Source organism: Marmota flaviventris, chromosome 1, assembly GCF_047511675.1.
Source record: "Marmota flaviventris isolate mMarFla1 chromosome 1, mMarFla1.hap1, whole genome shotgun sequence".
In the NCBI taxonomy this organism is placed as follows: Eukaryota; Metazoa; Chordata; class Mammalia; order Rodentia; family Sciuridae; genus Marmota; species Marmota flaviventris.
In genome coordinates, this window is record NC_092498.1 from 199,318,252 (window position 1) to 199,331,251 (window position 13,000).

General features: G+C 37.2%; 1 protein-coding gene across 1 annotated transcript in view; it reads right to left on the reverse strand.

Moving 5' to 3' along the window:
• The window catches only part of Ulk4 (unc-51 like kinase 4), a 516,944-nt gene that overhangs the window by 209,384 nt on the left and 294,560 nt on the right, over positions 1 to 13,000 (reverse strand). The window contains exon 33 of the mRNA XM_071600065.1: positions 4,447 to 4,552. Within this exon, the coding sequence (XP_071456166.1) occupies positions 4,447 to 4,552 (106 nt within the window). The remainder of the gene's footprint in view (positions 1 to 4,446; positions 4,553 to 13,000) is intronic.

Genomic DNA, 13,000 nt, shown 5'->3' on the forward strand with positions numbered 1-13,000 from the left:
CTTAATTCCCTAAGCTCCTGCCCTCAGAGATTAGTCCTCTGTCCCACCTCAGCCATGTGATCCTATGCTTTCATGGGTCAGCAGCTTCACACCTCTGTAAGCTCACTTTCAGCCATCTGACTCCTCATATGCTGTCTCAGCTAGCCAGCAGAGCTACTCAGAGTCTAAACAGCATTATTCTGCATATCCTGCTTCTGTGCCAGAGGCAGAGTGGAGATTGTTTTGAAGGGGTTCATGGTGGTCTTTTTTTTTTTTTTTAATTGGAGTGGCCATCAATGATCTACAGGAAATTAACATTATTAGAAGAACCATACTGTCCAAAGCATCAGCAGCTGGCACTAATAAGGAGTTTGGAATTCCTCAAAAACTCCCATTCCAGAGCATTACCACAGTTTGATTTATATCATACCTCCCATGTCAGGTCTGGAGCGGGGAGCCCATCTGAGAGAAAAAGCCCATATCCGTGGCATTTGTTACAAAAATCATTGGCAATTTTTTAATATCAGTTGCCTGAGGCTCAAATATCAATTGAGGCAAAATTAAAAATCATCTAGAAACTTAAAAGGAAGATCTGTGGAAAGAAATACCTATATATCAGACTTTCAAACACTTAGACATATTCTTGAGGGAATCTACAAGGTTGTATGCGTGCTTAGCCCTATGCACATGACTGGGAAAGACCAGAGGCCAGTCTTTCCTCTGGCTGATGCCCTGCACAGACATGTAAATTGCCTTAATATTGAAGGCACGTCTCCAACACATACAGTCTTTTGGCAAAGACTGGGAGACATGATGATTCAAGAAAATGTCATTAGCTGACCACTAAGCTAAATGAACAGAAACTTCTGTGGCCAGATACTACAGGGCATATAGACTTTACCAAATTAATGCCAAAATGTCCTTATGCAAACAAACAATAAAAAAGGCAATAACAAAATAGCCTTATGGCAGGATCTACTTTCCAGAGTTGACACATTATGTCATCTGAGACATCTACTTTTCAACAACAACAACAAAAAAAAAAATCATAAAACATTCCCAAAAACAAAAACTAGAAAAATATGACCCCCACACAGGAAAAATGTGCATAAACACTTTTTATGGAAGACGCACATGTTGGACTTACTGGACAAAGATTTTAAAACAGCAATATATAAAGAATTATAGAAAACCATATCTAAACACTTAAGGGAAACAATAAAAATGTCTCTCACTAAATAAAAAGTAACAACAAAGAGAAATTATGAAAGAGAATCAAATGTAAATTCTAAAGTTGAACAGCACAATAATTGGAATAAAAAATTCACTGATCTTAGAAATAAATAAAATTACAAGTGCATGCCAATAAATCAGTTAAGGTAGAGGAATTTTTAGAAGGACAAACTATTAAAAATGACTCATGAAGAAATAGAAAATATACTTATGATCAAGAGATTGGCTTTATAATTTAAAAAACCCACAAAGCATATGGATATAAGCAAGTATGGTTTACTGACTGTAATAACCCAGGGGCCATCTTTAGAGATTAGAAACTAGAGCGTACTCTCTAGCCCCTAAAAATTTTGTCCTTTGCACACTGAAAGTACAGCTACATAGACATAAAATTATCCAAAATCTCGTATGAGAAAAGATCAGTTTAAGGATTTGTGATAAGGATCTTGTCATTTAAGTTAGTCTAGACATACATGAGGTTCATTGAGTATATTTCTCCCAATGTATCTTCTTGAATAGTTTCTTTCAATCTTGAAGCCCTGTGAACTTTGAACACAAATTATCTGCTCCTCTATATTCTCAGACTGTAATGATGAGACACAGAAAGAAGAAAATACTACAGACCCACTCACTTAAAAAGAAAAAAAAGGAGGAGGAGGAGGCAACTAGAAGCTGAAATCTTGGTGGACACATTTTTTTAGTTCTCTTTATGCCAAGGGGGAACATATTCTTTGCTTTGGACAAAATTCTGCTCCCTGAGAATGTTCCTTTCTGGCTCTAGCTTCTACCATCTGAATCATTCCTCCTTTTCCCTAAGAGTGAACTATATCTGTGGATGAGGAAATTACTCAGCCCAATTCTGTTCATACAATTCTGGGAGGCCTTGAAACCTCTTTGCATTCTGAAAAGCAATGTCACTGTCTTTAGCCCCCACTGGTGTACTTCTAGTAATATGGTTCTATTGAAAACATTGTTATTTCCTATAAGCCACTGATGTTTACTCCAATAAACAAAAGCACACCCATTAATTCCTTCAAACATTGTCCATGATAACTTTGGCAGACAATCAGGTTACTGTGCGAATAATGCTGTTAAGATACCGAGTATCCCTGGTAGCTAGCTGAGACAGTGTATGAGGAGTCAGATACCTACAAATAAGACCATAGAGATGTAAGGCTAATGACACAAGAAAGCATGGGATCACATGGGATCACTAAGAAGTCAAGCAAGGAAGGATTATCTATAAGGTGTAATCTAGGTGGCGACTGAAAATTTGTGTTCAAAATAAAGTACTGTTTTAGTGTGGGAAATTCTCATGAGGCTATATTGAAGTGATTTAACTGTGGGAAACTGAGTATACACTGAAATGACTTTGTTCAGCCATCTACATTAATGATTATTTCAATGTTTTCAGATATCATTTCAGATGACTCAACATGAATGAATGAAAGTCATGCTACAAGATGAAAAAAAATTATATTCAATAACTTGTTAGAGTTGGAGCATAGGTAGATATGCCCTGAAACTCATGAAGCATGTGTGTCAGGGGTCCTCAATACTTGAACAGTTCTAAAAGCTTAGAAAGTGTAGGGGTGGGGAATTTTATGCTTTTAAAATAAAAATTAAATAAGCCATCATTAAGACCAAACATGGGAAAGAATGCATTCTCCTCATCAAAAGCAAACAAAGAAACCTACAACCAGTCACACTTAAGAATGGAGATTGGGAAATACTGCCCAAAACATGAGCAAAGAACACAATTAGAGAACAATATGCCATAAATGAGCTAGGATGAATTAAATATTAGGTAATCTATTAAATATAATCCATCCAATGAACAGATTCAAGAAAAATCATTTGATAGTTTTCATTGAGGCCAAAAAAGAATTTGAGAGAAGTCATTATTTATTCTTGATTACAAAAGAAAACAGATAAATTTAAAATGGATGAGTATTCTTGATCCGGAGGGAAAAAATTCTGAGATAAAACCAAGATAATATTCTCTATTCCATTCTCATTGTTTCTTGCAATTAGATGAGAGGAAAACATGGAGTTATGAAAATTGAGGGAAAAACTATCATTATTAACAATTATGATGATTATGTAACTGGAAAACTGGAAGAATCATCTAAAAACTATTATGACAAATTCTAAAATTAGGTACAAAATACACAGAAATCAAAAACTTTCAAACACATTTTTTAAATTGAAAAAGACATAAGCAAAAAAGTCCTAATTTTAAATAATAATTAAAGGATAAAATAACTAAGAAAAGATTAACTTAAGAAATGCTCAAAGTCTAAACCAAGAAAACTATAAAACATCACTGAGCACACACGTGTCCTGAATAAACAGGAAAACATAACTTGCTTTTAGATTCAATACGGCTTGGTATAAGCATAAATTGGCACATTACTTAGAATAACCTGTAATTATTGCCACAACTTACAAATGCACACACCCTTTGATCTAATAACTCCAACCTCAGGAATTTACCCTAGATATCATCTTGCTCCTATCTGAGAATATGTATATATTAGATTATTCATTGCACAACTGTCTATAATAGCAAAAGATTGCGTATTATCCAATTTAGTGAATTATGCTATATTCATAAAACAAAATAAGACGCTGCAGTGTAAAAGAATAAAGATGTCTATGAACAAAACTCCACAATTGTTGGCAATGTTTACTATTGGAAATAAGTGCATAGTTCTCTTAGGGAAGGAAAAAAATTATCAACATTTAAGCATAATGTCTACATAGAAATAAAACTCGAAATTCTTATGGGCAAATGTCTAAACAGTAATTTTGAATCATTTTTTTCATTGACAGATTTTGTCTGAGTTTTATTGTGAAATATTCTAATAAAATATTTTACTGGTCAAAAAGCAAAACATTCTCATGACTTAAAATATTGTACAGATTTGCATAAGATATAAAACAAACATACTCTTAACCCATCCAGTCTCATTTTTCAAGACTCTTTTGATTGGCAGAAGTAAGTCTAAAAACTATTTCTTGGTTTATCACCTTCATTCCAGGAGTGGTATCCCTATTGAACCCCACTGTGAATTTTTGCTGGCCATATCATTACTATTTCTAGATACTTACCATGTATTTTGACTTACCAACTTTAAATAGTACTTCTTGATGCTCTGCTATGCAAGAGGAAGAAACTTACCAATGGACAAAACTCAACAGGATTAGAGATTAATTCTAAGAAACAGTTACCTTGTTCATAAAGTAGCTTCATATTGGAATCTTTGCAGGCAACCAGATTGCTGAGTAGGGCAATCACACTTTGCATGGTATTACCCAGAATGCTCTCCTGATGTTCCTGTAATAAATTATAGTCTTCATTACAACCACATAGAAATAAAATTACATCATCATAAAGACAAATGAGCTCAATACCTCCATTCTTCCCACAAGGTTAAAGAATTATTTTTTGCATTGTAATGACTCATATCCTTCTGGGTTAAGACTTTTGCCATCAGGAAGTTAAGTGAGCTGAGAGGCTGAGTAAATCACTCAAAAATCAGCCAGAGGTATGCATGCAGTCCTTGCCCAAGAGCTGAGCAACAGCCACATGCTCCTTTGTGCTTTAGGTGGGTAATAAGTGAACAAAAACCAAGCATACGGAATTTGGAAGACCATACTTGAAAGTGAGGTTGAGATCATAAAAGAAAATTACTCTAAGAAGTATTTCCACATTTTCCAGATTATCCTGGTACTGATAATTGCCCACTTTAGCCTTGTACATCCATGTTGTAATATGACTTATTTTATTACGGCTTCGGTGCAATAAACTACATTTGGGACCTAAGGAGTAGATTTTGCTTTCTTCACTACACTTTTCTTCACTGCAGAGAGTAACTTAGGTCCTTAAGAGAATGTGGAAATTGAGTAATTCTTCAGTTTCTACTCCTCAATTTAAGGACAAATAAGGTAATTTCTTAGTAGTTTGTAAAGAAGCAAAAAAAAAAAAAACACCTTGCTTTTTTTGTTCCCTTTTTCATTCCTCTTTTTTAAGAATTAAAACCAGATTAAATTAGATTTAAAATTTTTCATGATTCAAAAATGAAGAAAAATTCTTTAAGCTCCAGAAGTAGGATGAGGCATTGAGATGCACAAGGTGCAAAACTCAGGCAGCCCTCACATATAGGCTCACACAAGTATTCATTGAGAACTTCCAGAAGCCTAGCTGGTCCCCTGCCCTGTGACCCCTCTACTGACAGCTAGGCCCATCCCAAGAAGTAACAAGTAGGCCAATTGGGTAGGCTCTATTTAAGCCTTTTCCTATTTTTCTCTTTCTTCCTCATACATAAAGAAATGTATGGTTTACTCTGCTTTTAAAAAATATAAATCACATTTATTAATTCATTTAATTAATGAATGAATAGCTATTTTGTGCCAGGTACTGTTCTAGGAAATGGAGATATACCAGTGAACAAAAACAAAATCACCTGTTCTCACATAATAGACCACAAAAAACAATATGATAAATAAATTGTCCACTGCGTGAGAAGGCAACAATGATCTGGCAAAAAAGGGACAGCAGGAACATAGGCTTGAGAAGGCAGTGGGGCAGTCCATGATTTTAAATTGGGTGGTCAAGGTGAGACTAAGAAACTGTCACTTTTAAGAAAATTTTATCTTTTATACATGCTAAAACATCTTGGAAGTGCTGGGATTAATTCATGCTAAATAAACTTCTTTCAAAATAACTTTATAATTATGTTACAAAGATAGCATGCAGTTTCCACAGATCTTCACAAAGATTTCCTGATACCAGTCAATATTACCATCTTACCTAACCATAAAACCAAGAAATTAACATATAGTACTAATAACTAAATTACAGACTCTAAATAAATTTCACCACTTTTTCCCTAATGTCCTTTTCTGTTCCAGAATCCAATCCAGGATCCATGTTGCCTCTGGGGTTAATTCATTTTTGCAGCAGATATTTACTAGGTGCCAACTGTTCTAGATACTGGCTTATATCAGTAAACAAAACAGAGAAAACAAACCACCAAAATTCTTCCCCTATTGTTTACTCTGTAGCAGAAACAGAAGACAATAAACAACAAACATCATAATTACATGATATGTCAGAAGGTAATGGGTGCTATGGGAGAAAGAACAGCAAAAGGAGTCTGGGGAAAGGTGGTTTGAAGGGAAGCTTGCTGTTGAATACGGCAAGCAAGCACAGCTCCTTCAGAGGACAACATTTGAGTCAAGATTTGAAGGGAGGGGTGGTGTTTTTCTTTTAATACACAACTAGGTATACTAGCTAATTTGTTTTAGGATTGTATTCTAAAGTGACATTGCCCCATGAGTGACATCTTTGTCTGATTTTAGTACAACGTCATGCCTGCCTTGTCCATCCATTTTATTGCATAAGTATTTATTGTACACCTAATCTGAGAGATTTAGCAGAAGAACTCATTCATAAAAGCTCTGTATATCTTTGCTAGTAGATCTTTAAAATTTTTAAAAATCTTCTACGTGGTTTGTCTATACCTTACCTCAGTTTGGGTTAAATCCATTTTCCTCAAAAAATCATCTATAATGTCTTGAGTTTTCAAAGACATTATAATAAAATCACATATAGTTTTCACTTATACCTTCACAAATCTTCTCTAAAACCTATTTATATTGTCCTTAATATCATATCCACTATCTTGTGGATCAGACTCATCAACACTTTGTTTATACTATTGGACTTTTCAAGAAACCATCTTTCCATTTTATGCTTTCCATTTTTTGCTTTGAGTGAGTCATTATGAAAGTCCACAAATGTCCCCCTTCTCTCTGAGGTATACAGTAGGCTGGCATTTCCTTGCCTGTTTGTAACTGGAAATGACAATGAGACTTCCTTTGGCCAATTAAACTCATTTGGGCAGAAGCTCTAAGAAGTCAGTGAGGGCATCATCATCTTATCTTTCCTCTTGCTCCTGGGACCTTCCAGATGGTAAAATGTTATGGTATAGATGTGGTGTCCCCCAAAAGCTCACGTTTGAGACAATGCATGAAGGTTTGGAGGAGAAATGACTGGTATAGCCTTAATACAATCAGTGGATTAATTCCTACTGGGATTAACTAAGTGGTAACTGGAGGCAGGTGGGGTGAGGCTGGAGGAAGTGGCTCATTGGGGCATGGCTATGGGGTATATATTTGAATCTGGCGAGTGTAGTCTCTCTCTGCTCACATGATGTGAGCTGCTTCCCTCTGCCGCACTCTTCCACCATGATGTTCTGCCTCACCTTGAGCCCCAAGGAATGGAGCCGGTTTTCTATGGACTAAGACCTCTAAAACCATGAGCCCTCAAATAAAATTTTCCTCTCCTAAAATTGTTCCGGTCAGATCCTTTAGTCACAGCAGCAAAAAAAAAAAAAAAAAAACTGACTAAAACCTAGAGTCACCAACAGCCTGGCTCCCAGAGTAAGAACATGAAGCAGGCCAGGAGCCCCTTAATAGACACCTGGTTTCCAGAGCTTACAAAAATGCCAATACTGCATATGGCTCTGAAACTCTTCTCTCAACTGACTTGTACCTCCCACTGATGAGAGCTACTTGATTTCATATGGGTTTTACCACCTACATCTTGGTTTAATATAAGACCAGCTGGTTCTTTCCAAATACTGATGCCTAAAAACTTCTAGCTTTAGAAGCACCCACTTAAGAGCACTTTTATAGTGGATGTTAATGTTTGACTGTTTCTCTGACACCAGCTTAGGAAGATTAATGTGAAAGCAATGGTCTGCCACGAGTTTCATCTAATTATTCTTACAGTTGGTTGGAAGGAAAGGGTGATTAATAAGCACCAAGATGACACTACATGTTATTCATGATAAAGTAACTAATGATACATAGGAAACTTATACTTGTGAAGAAAAGTAAAGCTAATAAATCTTTTATTTTTGGTCTTGTTTGGTAAAATGACACATACTCTTCCTTATTTAAAGGCCCTTCTATCAGAAAACATGGGTCAGTCTCACTGGAGATAAACCCATTTGATAAACATGGGTTTTTTTATGACTAAATGTGCCTTTTCCATGATACTCTTGACAATATTTTCACTCATTCTGAAGCCAATACTTTTCCTGTGTTCTTGGGGTGAGTGCCACATATTGATACAGGTATTTTCTTTTGGTATAAAAGCCCTTGAAAGCTGTTGCCTTCAGACACTGAGAACCCAGGATCAGATCCTAGCAAACAAGGTCCTGGCTGCTGGCTTGAAAATCTTGGATGACTACAGATAGAAGGCTGCTGCCAACCCACTCGATCTACAGAGGTGTATGACACTGAGGCATGCCCTGGTCACCAGCACCCCCACTAGTGTTATTACTAGGGGTATTCTGTGCATCAGTACCAAAAAATATCAATTTATATCTCAGTCTTATCTGAATTTGATGCACAGAATAAAGAAGAAATTAATCATCCTGCAAACCACAACTGGTTTCCTTTCCTAGACATTATTTAAAATATTATTTTTTGTTGTTGTTGGGTTTTAAACCATTCATAGATCCTGAACTTTATTCAGCATAAAGTGAACTCTATTTAAAAAATTACAGAATCACCTTTACTTGCTTTTCCTCTTATAAGCATCCATTATTCTAAACAGCACAGATGAGGGAGACTTCAGAACACAGTAACTGTTCCTGCTCAAGATGAGGACATGGTCCTCTAGGGGAACTAAGGCTGCTATTGCTAAGGACTAGATCATAATTTCCCCGGAAAGAATGCTAAATACATGTGAAGAGCAGTTGAGAAGGTGTAAATGTGAATTAAGCACACTTCTATTAACTTTTATCAAATTGAGTTATTTTATCTCTCTCAGCAACTTTAATAAGATTTGTTCTTGTTCACAACCATATTAGCCTACAAGGGATAAATTATGCATTGAAAAGCACCACATTTACTTGTTAAAGTCAGAGTGGAAGATTATACAAAGGGAGAAACATGAGAGTAAATATGTGGGACAGAGTTCCTCTTGGGCACGACTGAGAGACTGGTGGAAGGAGATAAGGGACACATAAGTTTGGTTCAAAGACTGCAGGCTAATGTTGAAGGGGAGGGATGGTTCTGATCAAAGACTGTGTCATCATTAGATGCTCCTCTGGGACAGCCCCTTCCTCTCCTCCAAATTTACGCCCGAGTCCCAGGGTAAAGGACAATAACAAAAGGCTGAGTAAAATCCTTTTTTTTCCCCTCTCCAATCCCCATAGCTCACTAATAAAGCATGGAGTCCACAGCACTGGTATCCTGATATGTTTAAGGAGAATGGGGGGAGGGAAAGGAGACAACAGAAGCAAGTGATGACCTACAACAGGACCTTCAGAACACAGGGTTTAAGGCACTGGCAGCACAGGGTCATTCTTGTCATGTGGCAGGAGAGCAGTCACATGGGCCTGGGCGGAGACAAGACAGCACTGAAAATGCACTGAGAATCTTCTGAGCATTGTGGCCTGTACCCCAGCACTCCCCTACATCATCTCAGTTCATACTTATGAAAGCAAGGCCACGGTTACAGTTCTCCTCTTTTTACAGATAGGGACTAAGGTAGTCAGGACAAGTAAAACTTGTGAAGCTCTGTAGGGGCAATGCTGGGATTTTGTCTGTGGATGGCAGAAGTTATGCCCTGATCACCATGGAGAATAGCCACATGACCCCAGGACTGAGGCTCCTCGGGATGCGGGGAGGTCACCAGGGCAACTAGTACACTCAGGTAACCAAAACCACTTGTGGTTCCACCATATTATTTGGGATGAATTAAAAAGAGTCTGGAGTAAAGTGGTGGAAAGGACAGAGGAAGTACTGATTTCAGGCTGCTATGAAAACACTTGTCTTTCTTCCTTTCATGCCTCAATGTGCCATGCCTTATACCACTAGGATCTTCTGGTTTCAAAAGAGCCCTTATTGTTTATCACTATGCTGGAAAACATACAACCCAGGAATTACAATATAGGTACTAGCAACTGCAGTAAAGAATGAATCATCATATTACCCAAAAGAATAAAAACACACACCAGAACCATCATTAATAGCACAATTTTCAAACATCTGTATTAGCATTGGCTGATGGATGCTCTTACATCTTCTGTGAGGTGAGCTCACAGAACAGGCATTATTGATGCCCCAGAAAAAGCAATTCTGTTGTACTTCATGACGAAAATATTTAACTCACAATGTCTCAAGTTTTCAATTCTGCAAATACTTCAATGAAATTTACACAGGTGCATTAAAATAAGTTGGAAATCATAATCTAGAGCTTTATTAATTAATAACATACAGTAATATATTTTACTATATTTAAGTTTTTATAAGTGTTACACATCTTTTAACAATAGGACAAAATGGATTAACTCCTTTATCCATAATCCATCAATAAGCACAGCTGACCCAATTTGTGTGCCTATCACCATAGTATGGGGACATTTAATAAACAGAATAGTTGAGAGCTCTAATAAAATACAGCATTTGCCAGCAGAGATAATTAGAATTGAAGGAGCAAAATTCTAGTGTTTGGCAACACAGATGAAACAACTTCATTAAAATGTACAGCTTCAGCAAATGAAAGGCAGGAGAGCACTGGACCCTGAAGAATCAGCCTTCTCAACACTAATTGCTTCAGTGCTTTAAGAGGACAGCTCTGAAATACCAAGGGCACAGCAAGGAAATGCCAGTAAAAAATGACTAGCCCTTCCAAAGTGGCCCCACTGTAGACAGGGCCTTACACGTCATTCTAATACCTGATAGTGTAAGGACTACTGAAAGACCTCACATATCAATCTGAAAGTATGATAGGCTTGTTGCAGCATTGCTCACAAAATAGCTAAGATAAAGAAACAACCCATATGTGTGTCCATTGACAAATGGACAAAGAAAAGGTAAAATATAGAAATACATATATGATATTAATGTGACACGATATAAATGTGATATGCATATAGTGCATATAAAACAGATAAATGTGATGCATGTATAGTGACTATAATGGAATATTATTCAGTCTTTAAAAAGACAACTGCCATTTTCCACAATACAGATGAACCTGGAGGATCATATGCTAAGTTAAAGTAAGCCAGGCACGAAAAGAAAAATATTGCATGATACCATTTCTACATGAAATCTTTAAAAACTAAAGGCTGAATATACAGAAATAGAGGATAGAACAATGGTTACCACAGATGGAGATGGTAGGGAGAAAATGCAGAGATGTAGGTCAAAGTAGACCAAATAGTAAATATGTACTGCACATACAAGGACTACAGTTAATAACACTCCGTCATATTGGGGGGTTTTGTGAAATAAGTGAATTTGTTGTTGTTGCTGCTGGGGCTTGAAGCCAGGACCCTGTGCATGCAAAGAACATGCTCTACCACCGAGCTACCTCCCCAGCTAAGTACATTTCTGCTGCTTTTGTCATAAAAGAAACTATGTGAGATAATTAATGTTACACTAATTCACTACAGTAATGGTTTACAATCAATGTGTATCCCCATACATCAGGCTGTAAAATTCAAGTATACATACCAATTTAAAAAAAAAAAAAATTGGTACATACAAGGTCTAAGTAGTCAAGGTAGAAAAACTTTTGTCAACTGAAACTAACAATGAACTATGGTCACTCTCTTCTGTCTCTGGTGTAGGTCAGAATCTAAAAGAAAACAACTAAAAACTACAACTTAGCCTGGGGATAAGGATCCAGACAGAAAGAAGAGCAAAAACGCATTGAAGTATTATGCATATAAATATCTATGATCGCCTGGACAGAAACACATAACACTTTCTATTTAGCATATATTTAGATTACATTTCCTAAAGGAAAAAAAAAAGTATATTTTTCTAAGAATGCTAACATACCACCCACACACTTGTACAGCAGCACCAGGATGTGATGGTGTGCCCCCTCATTGTCCTTTGCAATTACTCTATTTGGTTAAATTCCGCGATATAGGAATACCAAGCTCGGAAGACAGCCTTCACAGAACTTCAAGAACTCTCTCTCAGGGAAAGAGGACTCTTGTGCAGGTTACTGATTTCTCACAAGGCAGTTCCAGAGGCAGCTCACAATCAAGGGGATCTAAACTGAGCCCACTGCCTCCTTTGCCTTTGCACATTCTTTCATGATTCCTTCTTCAGTGAAAAGCCCCATAGCCTCCCCAGCTACTGTGGGAATCATGGGGACTGCTAAATCATTTGGACTTCTGCCTCTTGTTGTTCTGCCTCACTCCTACAAATAGCCACAATATCCCCACTGTCACTGCCTGAGATTGAGCAGTCATCATTGTTGGCTGGTACCATCACAACCCCTGAAGAGAGTCCCTACTTCCCAGCACACCTCCTCAACTGGACTCTTTTTTCTAATGCAGCAGAGAATGTTCTCATTCCTGGGGCTTAAATCTGGGAGGCTGTAGGCCAACTGCGGAGGGTGGGCGGTGGGTAAATTTACAGTAGGTTCAAGATGACTGTTCCCATGGTCTACTTTGTGTTTAAACCCCTGGTGACATTTAAAGTCCTGAAAAAAGGGGAGGCCACAAGAGTCATGGGGTGGCAGAAACAAGGATACTGTTGCCCTAGTGTTTTCAGTCCCACAGAGGATATCATTCTATGGTTTTGGAAATAGTCTCATGACTTATTGGGCCTAGGGGCAAAGAAGAGTGAAAGGAGCAAGCTGAATTAAACTGAAAGAACACAGGGTAATTTAAATTGATTCAGTTATTCACCTCATAAATACATAGGTGGGACTTCTTGGGAAGAAAGGTCAAAGAATTTG